At 33.4% G+C, this 15,768-nt stretch overlaps 1 protein-coding gene across 2 annotated transcripts; it reads right to left on the reverse strand.

Moving 5' to 3' along the window:
- Nucleotides 1–1,355: 1,355 nt before the first annotated feature.
- LOC107422022 (ATPase family AAA domain-containing protein At1g05910) lies at nt 1,356–15,236 on the reverse strand. Of its 2 annotated transcripts, XM_016031404.4 has the most exons (11): nt 15,064–15,236; nt 14,624–14,916; nt 12,220–12,321; nt 10,261–12,072; nt 9,986–10,174; nt 9,748–9,890; nt 6,690–6,938; nt 3,763–3,949; nt 2,695–2,760; nt 2,371–2,620; nt 1,356–1,958 (listed from the first exon to the last, which is right to left on the reverse strand). In XM_016031404.4, the coding sequence occupies exons 2-11, from the start codon at nt 14,840–14,842 to the stop codon at nt 1,558–1,560; spliced, it is 3,618 nt and encodes a 1,205-aa protein (XP_015886890.3). In that variant the 5' UTR covers nt 14,843–14,916; nt 15,064–15,236; the 3' UTR covers nt 1,356–1,557. The 2 variants fall into 2 exon arrangements, with proteins under 2 accessions (XP_015886890.3, XP_048332650.2); XM_048476693.2 differs by lacking the exons at nt 14,624–14,916; nt 15,064–15,236 and having other exon boundaries at nt 12,179–12,320.
- Nucleotides 15,237–15,768: the final 532 nt, after the last annotated feature.

A 15,768-nucleotide genomic window follows, 5' to 3' on the forward strand; every position in this document is an offset into this window, starting at 1 on the left:
TCGTTGAAAATATCAAATATTCAAAATATAAAAAATTATATAAAAATATTTTAAAATATCGAATATCGATAAAAATTCATAAAAATAATTGAAATTTATTTTAAAAAATAATTTTTTTTATTAAAACTCTAGTATTAGTTTATTTAAATAATCAATTATCAAATTAATTATAAAATTATTAAATAAATATTATATTTTTCTTAATCAATTTAATTTGTAATAAACGATAACAATCATAAATAAACTATTATTGATAAAAACATGCAAAAAATATATATGTTTGATAAATTATTTATTAATTAAGATAAATCAATCATTACAATTACATTATATTTCATAAATATTATCTCAATATTCATATAACTGTTAGATAATTAAAAATTATTAATATCTTTCTCATTATCATTTTGAGATGTGAAATGTGAAAAGTAATTATTAAAAGATATATCTCCTTAATAATTTTTTTTATATAATTATTAATATGCTAACAATAAAAATCTCATATTCAATATAATTGTTCTTTACGTTTAGTATAATATATTCTATTATTTTTTTATTTTTATTTATTTAATGTTATCAATATCAATTTTACATAATATTATATTTCTATATTATTATTTTTCATTTTTATATAGTCAATTATTAACTTGTAATTATAAAATTTTAATGAATTATCTTATACAAAATGTATAGCAAATATATATATATTTTATCAATGAATATAACTTATGTATAACAAAAATATATATATTTTATCAATGAATATAACTTATTAAGGTTATTGCATTCAATTTATTTTATTTTATTTATATCATTAAATATTTAAAAAATAATTAAAAAATTAAAAAAAAATCACAAAAAATTAATTTGATAAAATAATTTATTAAACATCACTAATATCTTTGAATTTTTTATAAAAAATTTTAAAAATTTCATAGATCTCTTCAAAACTTACATGGAAATTTTCAATGGATATTATACATTTTTAATTAAATTATTAACGATTTAACGTAGATATTTTAATAAAATTTATGTAAAATTTTTGAAAAAATTTCATAAATTTCAATGAATATGATAAAAATTCTACCAGTTTTCATTTAAAATCTAAATTTTATTTTGATTCCTTAAAACACATAGAAATTTCAAGAAAATTTTGAAAAAATTTCCAATATTTTAAAAATTGAGCAATACAAACATTATGCAATTTTCTTTCTTTTTTATTAAAATAAAAAATAAAATAAAATAATAAAAAAAACAAGAAAGAAAAGAACCCTTTCATGCAACCTTAAGGTTGGTGTGGCAAACGAAACTGAACTTGCTGAGGTTCTTTGACATAGGTAGTATAGCACCTGAAATTTTGCCTTTACCCTCAAATTCTTTTTTTTAATTGATTTCTTTTTAGGCCATTGAAATAATACAGATCCATCTTAAACAGGTAAAATCTAATTGAGAAAAAACCAAGAGCACTATCACTCAATAAATTTGCATTTAAAGAAGATCCCGAATTTACATCGACTAACTAGTGACTGAAAAGGGTTGGGGGGAAGGATTTGGGAATCAGAAATTTGCTTCATCCTCCGCAAAGTTCAATAAATATCTCAAAACTGAAGCCTTTGGGTCATCTTTAATTCCCCCGTCTTTGATTTCAAAAATGCCCTTCATAATCCGAGTGTAAAGTCTCTCAAGCTGTGGAATGTCATAATTTTCAGATCGATCCACAAATCGTTGCTTGACAGACTCCACTTGATTTGTAATCTCTCCATCTGACATAGTAACATCATCAGATCCATTCCCATCGAAACGATCAGAAACTTCTCCAGAAGTTTCATGCTGATTGCCATCAGCCAAAGGAGTTTCTTGCTTTTCGGGATTTGTGTCATCATTAGTCTCAGATTCATGAGAAGACTTTGCTATTACTTGATCTTGATGCCGTAACTTCTCTTCTGTAGTAGTTGAAGCTAACATTCAGGAAAAAATTAACATCAATATATCATGAATGGAATTCAGGATAATCATTGAATAGTTGCAAGAAAATCAAACAGACCATCAGATGCGGAACTCACTCACCTCTCACCTACTGATTAGAAACACAACTCAACATTTATGGAACTTGCAAACTGATTTTTTGCAAATATCTTATATATTATCCAATATTACCAAGACAACAAGCTTAGCTCTTAGCAAAATAAGAACAAATAAAAGACAATAAGCTTAGGTACCTCTCTATACACATATTTGTAACCTAAAATCTTAGATTTTTAGCCCATCTAATAAATTGTATTTTCGTTTGTTTCAATGTAAACCCAAACAGCAGAATCAGTAAAATGTACCTCATCAACTTCCTAGATAAATAATTAAAGGCCTAAATACCTGTATGGGCAGCATCAACATTCTTTTTTGGACGTTTAAGTGCCTCGTAGCTCTGATCAAGATTGACCTCCGGTTGCACATTACGGAGTCGAGCACTTGCTCTAGTAACAGTTCCAAGCTGCACAACGGGTGTTGATGGGAAAGTAGATCCTCCTAAATCATCTGGAATAAGCATTGGACCACCCTGCGCTGCAATTTTGTCGCAGTATGCCACAAGTGCAGGGTCCATCTGTGAGAGCATTCCATGAACCTGGTGGAGGAAATGCAATTATGATTGTTGACAATCCAACATCAAAGGATAACTAAATTAAAGGACAAACTTACTGCATCTCGAAGCTCATAAGCTCTACTAACTATCCTAGCACCATTGTAGTCATTTCCATTATAGACCTGATTTCCAGACAAGAAAATACACAAACTGTTGCATTAAATTTCTTCAACACAGCACTAATAAAATGTAATCATTTAGTAAATAAGTCATGCAACAAAGATAATATCCTTCTGCTTTACGATAGAACTTCAGATGTATTTGAGGCTGTTTTTCAAATTATGCCAATGAAAGTAAGAAATATCAAGAGGAAAATCTTAAAGATTACACCATATTGAAGAATAAACTGGTGACAAATTCTCTTATATATATATATATATATTTTTTTTTTTATTATTTTTTTTCCCTGGAAAACTTCATCTACCTCCCTGAGGTTTGACGAAAATACAACCACATCCGCCGAATTTGAAAAATCATCATTAGCCCCTGAAGTTTGGAAAATCACTTAGCACCCCCTAAAAGTTGATTCTTGACTAAATTGACTTACAAAATATCTATTTTTACCCTTTCTATCAAAATAAATGCATAAATGATTATTTTATTATTTACTTTTAACGTATATAATATCATCTATTATAAATTGCACTAAGCTCTGTCTAACCAAATAAATAGAAAATTAGTTAATGATATTTGTCTATATCTATTCATCTAAACAAAGATATTTGTCTATATACATATTTGTTATTAAAGGAAAAAACCAAGATTTAAATATTCATTTTTATACAAAAGGGTAAAATAGACTTTACAAAATCAATTTGGTAAAATAGACTTTACAAAATCAATTTAGTCAAAAATCAACTTTGAGGGTGCTAAATGCAACTTTACAAACAAAGGGGCTAAATGATGATTTTTCAGACCTTGGGAGTGTGTGTGGTACTTTTATCAAATCTCAAAGCGGTAGAAGAAATTTAGCCTTGTTGTTTTCTGAGGACGGAAGGTTACTACAGACTTTTTAACATAAATTATACTTGAATTATATTCCTCATCAATAAGCATTTATGTTATTTCCACAGTACAAAACCGATAAATGACACATGCAAAAAGCAAAAAACTACGGAACGCACCTTTGCATTGGAAACTATAAGATCAACATCTTGCAGGAATGCTGAACATGTAATATACTGTCCAGAATCAACATGCTGTAGCAAAGTAGCCATGTCCATAGGGTTCTGAATAATGGTACGATAGTTTGGAGCATCCTCATCCAAGACAGGATAGTGGAAGACGCTAAACCGTTTATCATATAAAATCCTGCAGCAGAGAAACAACATAAGTACAGACAAGAAAAAGAGGTTGCTGAAATAGTCCTAGTCACATGTGTGAAATCGATTGTGGTTAATTAGGTTCATTATCACAAATTATTGATTAAATGACCAGCTAGGCTAAGAATAAAGAAGCTTTTCCTTTATAGAGAAAAATAAGTACAGAAGAGAATCTGAAGTCTATTACAACATAGAATGTAGTAGCCCTTCAGACCCCAATATAAAATATACATAAAGAAGACTGTAATGAAGCAAATTGGATTCTCCTTTCTCAAAGAAAATAAGACCTTCCTGTTTCCCTTCAACAAATCTTTTGTTTCTTTCAAGTTACACAACCCAATGCAAAACCCAAAATGAATTCTCCATAAGAGTTTCAACTCTCTGATCTCGCAAAACCTCTAAAATCAGTTAAAAATATAGGCAAAGCTGTTTTAGGTAATACCCACACAAAATATCAGCTGAGGATAATAGCCTACAGCAAAAACCAAACACAAACTCACGCTCCAATGACCAACATCCAACAGTACATTGTCTCCTCTTCTAGTCAATTCTAGCCTTTAGCAAACCCAAAGCTTTAAAAGAAGTTAAATAACCAAACTAAACCTACTTTACTTTTTATTATTCTTAAAAAAGTACTATATAGTTGTCATGAAGTAGCACTAGCACCAGAATTTCTTCCACAAAGATTGGGAACAATGACCAAACATAAACTCAACACTCCAAAAACCAACATCCAACAGTACATTGTCTCCTCTTCTAGTCAATTCTAGCCTTTAGCAAACCCAAAGCTTTACAAGAAGTTACATAACCAAACTAAATCTACCGTCTTCCCAATCCTTTTCCAATATATTATCATTTATTATTCTTAGAAAACACAACATCACCTAGAAATTTAGAACGATAGAGAAATTTTAGACAATATAGAAGACCATCCATTTAGTGTAAAGATTACTTTTAGCAACTTGAAATAACATATCTTGCTCAATAATTTCATATTATGTTAGTGATATTGATGTAACACCATTGTAATATGACATTCGGTAAGCTTCCAACTCCTTGAAAGAACTCAGAAATAAAAATTAAACTCCACCTTGGATCTGAAACTTTATAATATAAAACCAAAAGTACCTGTTACATGGACTCTCTATTTATTAATTTTAATCTTGAGCATGGGAAATTCCCCTTGTTCTCTTACGAGGTGAGCTTGGGTGAGCAGAAAATTAAGTTTAGGAGGTCCTAACGATAAATACGTAAGACCGAACAGATTAGCTACAGAAACACTTTAAGTAGTTGTGTTACACTGATTTGGAGTGTTACTGGTGGCATACAGCTGTGGTAGATCGTTGGAGGTCTGGAATATAAGATAGGCATGAGAAGGAGTAAGGTCTGAGAATGCAAAGAGTTAAGAAAGCCAAAATTCATGGAAAGGTTCTAATGATAGTTTACCATAGAGAAAAAGGTGAGAACAGACTGGAACACTAACTTCACACTCAAAAATCAGTTCCATTGCTCAAATCAAATCATTTTCTGTACAATGTGTTTTGTAGATTCCATTATTGGTGACTTAGAAATCAAAGGAAACAACTATGAACAGAATAGTCTCTTGCATTATTCTTTAACAGTAAAATTGTCTTCATTCCCACTGCCTATTGCGCTACTTCAACTGCCACCATTGTTACATTTCTATTGTTGTTTTCAAACAATTTCTCTCCATTTTCATCAGTCAGGCCACAAATTTAGAATTAAAAAATAAATAATTAAATAAATAAATTCCATAAGTTAAGTTTGCAGAAAAAACCATATTACTTCAGAAACATTTTATTCTCAAAAACTAGAGCCTTCCTATTCCATTATCAAAGTTCAAATAACTTGAGAGCACTGAAGAATATCCACAAGCCCCTAGACAGGTAATCATAGAACACTTTTGGTTATGGTCTTTTTACTCTTTAATATGCAGTTAAATCGATATAGACTCGAGGAAAACAAAACAAAGAAAGCCTTAACTTCTTGCGGCATAACCTTCACAATTATAAAAGAGTTTTCATCTTTTGATGTTGCATGTGGGATTAATTTAGAATTGAGAAAGTCATTGCAACAAGGCCTTTTTTCCCATGCTGCATTATAAATGATGATATGTGGAAATTTGTATATCAAGTAAAATGCAAGGGTAAAAGAACTTCACATATTAGCCCTATATAGATACAATGGAAAGTGAGGAAATGTTAATTTTGTGTTTACTGAAAGCTGCCCTACTCCATACATGGCGCTAATGCAAAATTTAACTTAAACCAAAATGAATTAAGAATTCACCTTCTTTGCTTCCTTCAATGAGCATAAATATGACCAGTCAACTATCCAATCTACAAAGATTAACAATACAGATCCAGTTACTTTGTTCCAGACTTTCTTTTTCCCCCATTATTTCCAACTATGGCAATACCTAATCCCTAAGGATTTACAGATTACAGCATCCTATATTGGCCACAAACTCCATGAGCAATAAATTTGTTCTACTAACATAATGCTCAAGTCACAACTACTGGCATATAATGGGGCCTATCACCATTTAAACCAATACGCATAATGTTGATTGCTATTGACATTAAATTCCTTACTGTCTAACCTATAACCAAAAGCAAATAAAACTTGAAAAATCAATAAAATTCAGTAGCCTTCAATTGGACAGAGAACCAATTGTTATGGAAGAGTTAGAGCAATTTATATCTAACCGGTTGCAGACATCTCTGAGGCACATCCGCATTCGACGAAGTGCATGCTGCTCTGCTTCTACCTTAGCTTTTAGTTCAGAGGCCTTTGGACCACTTGCAACTTTTGGAGCCTTGGGGAGCTCAGAAAGAGATGATGCTGAATGCTGGGATTTCTTCATCACACCCTCCATCAGGACTGACATAGCAGCTTCAATTAAACGGTCAAAAAACAAAGATCTGTCTTCAGTAGATGGTTCTCCTACCTGGTAGCTGACAAGAAAAGAGTAAAGCATGACCAAAAGTATCGGCATTGAAAGTCGTACTAACAATAAAAACCATTCGTAAATGCAAGTTCTATATACAAGATTGTTTTTATTCAAGCACATTCATAAAAGCCAAGTTAATCAATTGTACTAGTAAAACAGCATAGTTCACTTTGTATGCACTGGGATATGTTCATGATGTTCTATAGATGTATCGAATTTTCAGTTAATTACCGTAATTGAAATCAGAGAAATCTCACGTTCAAGAAATTGACAAAAAGTGGCGAAATTGAACAATACCAGAATTTATGAAGAGTGAAACATCTTAACCACATACAAGGGGTCCATCTATGCAATCCTTTTAATGCAAGTCCATGTAGTAATTGAAGGTTAACAAGAGTGAGATACTGATGTACAAAATTTTTAGATGGATTAAACGGCAAGAACTTAGCTTCAATAGGATTATTGAAATGTGTCTACCCACTTCCATTCTAACTCCATAGCTCTTTCGGAACCAGATAGAAAACCACAAGACCACCTCATGAACTGAATTTTGGTTCACCGCTAAAATTGGCACACGGGGAAATGGAATAAAAAAGTAAGACTCAGCGAGTCTTATGACCTAAAAAGTTGGAGAGGAGGATTCAGTGTCAACGGACCAGCTAGTTGCGCTTCATTATTATACATCAGATAAAAGATTTGAGGATGTTGGAAAGTTTCCTCGTCTATTGATGTAAATCCTGTTTTTACTCCTCGATTGATGATCCTTCTATTCCAATTTCTAGACCTCTATGTAAACATATGGAAGGCTTGTGTTCCTACGGAATCTCAAGTGTTTACTAGCCTATCATCAGCTAGCAAAAAATTCAATATTTGCAACATGCTACAAAAAGAAAACTAATGGTGTGTTTGTCTCTATTCTGGTGCATATTTTGTAGGTAAGTGTACACATGTCTTTATCTCTTGTGAGATGGAATTCAAGGTTGTAATGTTTGTCAAATGGAGCTGGCATTTCTTGAGTGATTCCTTGTGTTGTTAAAGAAGAAAAACATTTGTTCTTAAATTTCAAGGTTATAGAAATAGTTGGAAGTGTGTAACTATTGATGAATAATAGGAATTGAATAAGTAGCAGCCAATACTTTCTTCGCAAGAGTCTTTAGGTATATCCATAGAATTAATGAATGTTCATGTATTTATCCAAATTCATGTACATGAACTATCATATCTAATTATGTAGTAACATCTAGGTTCATTATGTATCCTTTCGGACATGTACCACATTTATTATGTGTTAGTTCATGTACCTAAATCTCTATATAAAGACAATATCAATGGCAATAGAGATATATGCAGATTTTATCCAAACAAAGAATACAAATTTTTGTGAGATGCAAACTAAACGACAATAAGTGATGCCTATGGTTCCTTGGAGTGGTCCCTAGAATTATACTAGTATGAAGCTAGTAGTTCCTATCCTTAAATCGTTTTATCTCTCCTCTCTTCTACTTGTCCTACATCACTATTGCTAATTTACATGTTTCATAGTTTGTGAGAATGGAGTATTTGAACACGGATAGAACACCTTGACAACCTTCAGAATGGAATTGGCTTTTAGCCTAAAAATAACTTTTTCCAATTATTTCAATTAAGTTGGAAAAATCTTATGTAATTTCTTTGGTTTAGTTGATAACTAATTTTTTTAGCTTTAAAGGATTCCTCCGCCTCTTGAAATCATGTATCAAAATCGTGTACCTTTCAAATCAACAAAATTCAAAAACAGCAGTGTACATATACTTGAAAGAAAGGTAAGACCAGGAAACCAGCAAGAGCTATACAATTTTCTTCATTGTGGAGTTTTCATCATCTATCAATGTGAGCCATATTCAAAATACCCTTTGATTATCATTACTGAACAGCTCATTGGGAAAGAATATTATGCTAAACCCAGATCAAAATATACTAACCAACAGAAAGGGAGTAATTTTACACTACAAATTTTCAAGAGAACTTTAAGCATAACATAACTACATTATTGAAATTTTTTCAATTTAGAATTATCCATTTTATTCTCTTAACAGAAACCAGGATATAAACGTAACCATTTTGTTTTATTCCACTTTTTGCCTTCTTCTTTTTTTTTAATTTTAATATTTGTAGATATAGTATTTTTACAATGTGAGCACTAGAAATAGAAAATATGTTAAATAACCTACTTCATAATATCAGTAAATTTTAGAGAATGTGAATTACAACTACAATATCCTTCTGAAAAATTCTTCAGCAAAACAATGTGAAACATTTGGAAGTTTATATTCAGCTGCTAGTCCTGTAAGTTTCTCTTCTCATATTAAGATTACTTTTCATGTTTAAATACAGATTTCTAGGTTTGCTTTTAATATTTGCATTCAAATAGAGTACATCTTTAGTTAAATGCCAGAAATTGTTGTTTTACATAGATTTTTTTGGTAATAATTGTTTTACATAGTTGCTTTTACTAGCAGAAAGGTACCCTCTAAGTGCCAATCAGACCATACCTTAATAAGCAGACAACATTAATACTGCTCAGATAGATAAAATAAATAAATAAACAATGGGAATATGCAAAAAAACTGCAGTCATTTAAAATATACATCAGATAAGTTAAATACACTATTGCAATTTAAAGTAAGTAATTGAAACTTTGAGAAAGAAAAAATCCATGGAACAATGAGTGAATGTAGAAATCAACTATAATCAATTAAACATACGTCAGACGAATTAGAAACACTGTCAGAATTTACTGGTAGTGATTAGATATTTTAAAAATGAAAACATACACAGAACAGTGAGGGAAAATTGCAGAAGCCATGGCATCAACTTCACAAAGCGGTTCTGAGGATGTCCCAAGTAATAATATGGGTAAATCACATGGCAACTCTTCTAATAAACTCAGCAGGACTGCCCTGAGCTGCTCATGAGCCTGCAACAAAATTTAAATCCAACTCAAATGGCAGAAGCATGCATGCTTAACTAACATCAGATACATATGATTATGAACTTAAAGTATGAACTCACTGTCTCCCACCAAAGGTTGAACTGAGGTAAATAAAGTATAGATGGTGTTGTTCTTCTTGCTTCGCCAAATATATGTACTAAAGCCTCCTCTGCTGTCTTAGCACTCGGATCAGAAAGTAGAGATGAAAGCCCTAGAGAATGAACAGGGAATTTCTCTAGTTCATGTAAAATTGCAGGCCCAAGATGATCCTGTTAAACTAAAGCAGTAAGTACCTTTAGTTTGTGGCTCCAATATTAAAAGACATGTCAATATCAGGAGATTTCAAGATATTTACCAGTCCAGAACCTTCACCACCACACAAAAGAAGCCGAGGCCTATATACAAGAGGAATCGCTGAACCATATGATAGCATAGAAAGCTTTGTCAATTCTGATGACACCGCAAGGGGAGGGAAAATATCAGATATGTACTTCATGGCTTCACGTAGATGTCTCTGTAGACAGGGTGCAACTACCAATGACAGTGGCCTGGAGTGCACAACAGCACCTCTATGAGCAGCAGGAGTAATGGTTGACATGGCTCCCACAAAGTGATACTTTTCAACCTTTACTAAATCAACATCTATAAGAAATTTGTCATCACTTGTATAAACCTGAGGATATTTTTCACGGAATGCACGAATGGCAGCTTCAGTACACAGAGCCTTCAAATCTGCACCACAATATCCAACACAACTAGCTGCAAGTTCCGATTTCAGATCATCAGAGGGAGGATGTTTCCATTTACGAGTATGAATATCTAATATTTCAGCACGAGCCTCACAACCAGGTAAAGGAAAATTGAATTCACGATCAAATCGACCAGGCCGACGCAAGGCTCCATCAATCGCATCAATTCGGTTCGTTGCTCCAATCAAAACTACTTGTCCTCGAGAATCAAGACCATCCATCAAAGCAAGCAAAGTGGACACAATGGAGTTGTGAATTTGCTCTTGTTTACTGGATCTCACAGGTGCAAGTCCATCTATTTCATCAAAGAAGATGATCGAAGGTTGGTTCCTTTGTGCTTCCTCAAAAAGCAGCTTCAATTGTCGCTCAGCCTCACCAACCCATTTGCTAAGCACATCAGCACCCTTACGCATGTAAAAACTGACTTTCTGGCCAGCTTTTGATGCAGCACATGCTAATGCCCTGGCAATCAATGTTTTCCCAGTACCAGGAGGACCACATAACAGGACCCCCCTTGGCGGAGTTATATGATAACTAGCAAAGAAATCTGGATACAGTAGTGGAAAGAAAACCATTTCCTTCAAAGCATCAATATATTCAGACAGCCCACCTATGTCATTAAAACTCACACTCTCATCAACCTGTAAAGGTTGAATATCGGCACCTCCCTTTGAGCTTGGCCCAGCAGTTTGAATCCCAGAAGTCAAGGTCGCAAAAGCATCACCCTGATGACCCCAACCTGATGCAGCAACATTCAGTCCCCATGCTGCTGTCCCATGCATGTCTAGTCCCCCAAAGAGCCAAGGTTGTCCAGATCTGCCCCCACCACGACTCCAGGGAATGGCAGGGCCTTGGTCCAGCTCATCCACAAGAAGTGAATCATCAGAATCTTCAGTTCTTGTAATACGGTGGCGTTTATGAACCCGTGACCCACCCTTCCTTACATCCCTACTGACCTTAGTCCCCATTCCTTGATGTAGTACTCTTCGAGGAGATCTTGGTCTTGGTTTTCCTTCTTCCATAGAGAGCCTCCGGACATCTGCACGATTTCGAAGGTCATATCGCCTTCTTCCATCCTGTTCTTCTTCACCCTCTTCATCATCACCATCTTCCTCTCCATCATCATCACCATCACCTTCATCCTCAGCCTCGCCTTCATTTTGGCCATCATCTGCATCATTGTCTTCAATATCATTTCCATTTTCAGTTTCATCTTGACCAACTTTCTCTTCTGATGTACCTTGTTCATCATCAAATTCCAAATGTTCTCTCACAGCTACCTTTGTACGACGAGGTCGCAATCCTTCTCGTCGTGGTGTTGTTTTATTCTCCGCAAGCCTTTTTCGCTTAGGAGACAATAACTCATCTTGACTCACATTATTATCAATCTGATTCCTTGACAATTTATATGCAGGTCTCTGAAACAAAACCATTCAATTTTAGTCCCAGGCAAAATAATTATGGTTTATTTTACTTTTAACACTTTTTGGAGCTTCGACTATCGAAGCTCAACTGATAACTGACCTCCATTAAAAAGGCATGCTTGGGAGAGTATAAATTCTCACCATTATGTCTTCATCCTCGTAACCAGAACTGTCTGTATAATCTTCAAGATTTACAGAAGCCCTTCGCTTTCTGGTAGAACGTCGAAGGTTGGTTGCATCTGCCTGGAACAAATGCAGTATAAGATACATCAGAATCTTAAAATGCTCAACGCAACTTGATAGAAAGTGAACTAAAATTTAGATCAAAGTGGTTTCAATGGAAGAAAAGAAAAAAGGCAATATGTCACTCGCTTGAAGACAGTCATTCAATAATTAGTGATTAAATAAATTTCCCAATCTATCCTCTTTCCAAAAAAAAAATTAAACATCAGCAAGAGCAGCCAAATAAAATGAAAATTCCAGAGGGCATTTATCAGAAACATAAATTTTATTAATTATAAAATTATTAAATATAAAAAACTAACAGCATGATACAAAAGAGGACACAAATTTCTATAGAACTGCTAATAAAAAACTCACAGCTTACAAAAATACATTTTCCAACTCAAGGAAAGTACAAAAAAAGTAATGTCTTTAAAATTTTTAAGTCAATTCCAACAAGGATACTGAGAATTTCAAATAATCAGATAGAAACCAAATCTTGATGCTAAGCTACACAAACATTCTCCGCAGCCATTATCTGCATGCCTCCACAAAGTTTTCCTTTTCTTGCCCCTCCAAATCCCAAAAGCTAAAAGTAGAAAAAATAGTAAAAGAATAAAAATAAAAATTAATAATGAATGGCAAGACTCCAGACACATAGCTTCATTTAATATTCTATACCGAAGTTGAGCAGCACATTGCAGTTGAGAAACAAATAATCAATGAATTTGCGAATTTTCTTACACATTCTACTAATTGAGAAGCAAGTAACAACAAACTGTAGTATAGCCATTCAAATACATGCATCTATGATGAAACACCAGCTTTCTAAATCATCAAGGATGTGTGAAAATCCAAAGAGGAAGGATTACCAATCAAAATTGAAGAAAGATTTTCAAAAGTGTACCCTAGACGAATCCAAATTCCACGCTCTTTTATCAGGAATCGTAGGTTTAAGATCTACTTATCAAGTAAGTTAAAAAGAGAAGCAAAGTTCATAGTTTCCCAAACATTCACATTTCAACAGAAGTTAAATTTCCAACTGATTAAGTTAGAAAAACCATCACACACAACCAAGGAAAGATGTGTGGCATTTTTGATAGGGCCAATCGACAAGTACTTGGATACATGGTTGGCAAAGATTGCTCTCCCCTTTCCAAGCACCCTTGAAAATTTTAATAGATTCTCATCACCCACAAGCAATTATGCAATAGACCAAAAGCAAGGATAATCCTAAGATATAGATTTCCATGGGTTTCTATAAGATCCTTTAGTCACTATATGCAAACCAGCCAAGTGAAAACCATACTTTGCTGACCCCCCATGCCATAAGGATTCTTTCCCAAAAGGAAATGTACAGAAACTTTCCTAACCAAGCCATATTCCAAATCTAAGATTTTCCACTCCTAAACCAGCCTTTTTTTGGGATTTGATAACTATCTCCAAAGACACAAATTGTTCTTGAAACCTTCAACAGTACCCTCCTGCAAAAAAACTCTTTGTTCTTTACACCTTCCTACAAACTACATTTGGAAACTTAAACAAAAGTACATAATAAACCAGAATGTTCAATAGAATTGATACTTTGTAGTTTTCTTTCTTAAGCCATGGTTCCTTTTCTCAGGCAAATTAATGGGCATTTCCTTCTCATGTGACTCAAGCCCCCCTTTGTGTTTCGGTGACATTTTCAGCTCCAATATATATAATTTTAAATGGTGGATTTGTTCATATTCGATTTTGGACTTTTGAATCGGAGGAGAGGACCAAGGACGAAGTTTTGTTAATCTTATGCCTAAGTTTGTTAAGGATTATACAGTCTTAATTTGTTTCCAGTTCAAGAATTGGCAATCTTTTTAAGTGAGATGCTGAATCTCTTTAATAGGTACTCAAATTTTTGGTCAGGGAAAAAACCTCAAAACGGTTAAACAACCTACAAAAGTGAACTTTCACTAAATGAGTCTTTAACATTACTATTAACCCAGGTTCCTTAAAGAATATGTCACGGTTTTCAAAGCCCACATATTAAAATAAATAAATAAAACTAATAACAACACATTCATCAATAGCAGCTTCACTAAAAAAAAAAAAAAAAGAAAAAAAAGCCAAGCAAAATCGTTCAATCAGAAGAAATGGACAATAATCAAGTACAAAAAGGCAAATTCATCATGCATTTGATTAACACCAAAACAAAGCAATTCCAGATACGCATGCAAATCATCACATTTCAAATAAATCTATATGACATATGCAAATCTTAAACCCAGTAAAAATCTCAATATTCAAAATAAAATCAAGGAAATAATATTTGCAAGTTACTACTCACTTTGGTGTTAGTGTTTGGTTTGCCACGCTGTCGATTCCCAGGAGAGAGCATCTGGGCAATACGAGAGGCCGCAGTCCTGGTCTTGGTCTTACCCTTCCTACCGCGAATGAGGTTGGGAGTGTAATACAAGAAGGTCCGTCCGTACATCTTGGGCCTCCTCCTGAGCCTGTCGCTGGTTCGTACCGGCCCATCGCCGTTCCCTGATCGTTTCGAATGCATTTACGCCAACCGAAACAATCACTACAAGGCCCTTCGGCTCCGGCTTTTTTCTATCTCCGATGCCTCATCATCCACTGCAAAAACCAATATATATATTTCACACATATACATACACACGCGCGCGCGCGCGCACACACACACACACACACACTTATAGAAATGAATAATTGTATAAGGAAGAGCTTCAAAGCAGCAATGATCAAAACCCTAATTTTACTGACCATTAGGTCTTGAAGCAGAGGAGCGAGCTGTTGGAGGAGATCTAGGGTTTTTGAACGGAGAGAGAGAGAGAGAGATAGAGAGAGAAAGAGAGAGAGCGAGAAACACAAAGAAGAGGGTGGGTGGGAAGATTGTAATTTCCTTGGCAAATGGAGGCTTTCGTCGTCTTTTTACAACAAAAGCAAACACCCGCAACTAACCTCAATGTTGCTTAATGCCGCGTTTGGGTTTTGCGTTATTTAATGAAATGCGGTTTCTTTATTTTGTACCTTCATTTTTTATTTTTATTTTTTTTCTATTTTGTCCCTCACAAAAAAACGTTTTGCTTATTGGCAGGGGTAATTTGATTACAAAATGGATAAAATGCCTAAAATCACTTCAAAACAGATAAAAAGCGCTTCTCATTGTATTTGGCAATATAATGTGAAATCACTTTTTGATGAATTTGTTTTTGAAAATTTCTTTTTTTTTTCTTTTTTTTCTTTTTTTTTCTTTTTTTTTTTGTTATTTTTAAAGAAGTGTCCATATTTCAAATGATTTCTAAAAATCACCTTGAAATGAGTCCACAATTATTCTAGTGAAAATTTATAAAATGCCATTATCAATTTGTAATGCTACCAATGTTTATTTGGAAGTAATTTTGAAAAGGTTAAAAAAACATTTCTAAATCGATAAAAGTGTTTCATATAATGTTGGTTAAAAAATGG

The sequence above is a fragment of the Ziziphus jujuba genome, chromosome 3 (genome assembly GCF_031755915.1).
Source record: "Ziziphus jujuba cultivar Dongzao chromosome 3, ASM3175591v1".
Taxonomy (NCBI): domain Eukaryota; kingdom Viridiplantae; phylum Streptophyta; class Magnoliopsida; order Rosales; family Rhamnaceae; genus Ziziphus; species Ziziphus jujuba.

Bases quoted from the DNA above. Each gene is read 5' to 3' on its own strand.
- LOC107422022 (XM_016031404.4), bottom strand. From the start codon at position 14,842: ATGCATTCGAAACGATCAGGGAACGGCGATGGGCCGGTACGAACCAGC. The intron at 12,073-12,219 runs GTGAGAATTTAT...GTTTTGTTTCAG, and splicing joins ACGAGGATGAAGACATAATG to AGACCTGCATATAAATTGTC. The intron at 3,950-6,689 runs GTTAGATATAAA...TCTCTGCTGCAG, and splicing joins CTCAGAGATGTCTGCAACCG to GATTTTATATGATAAACGGT.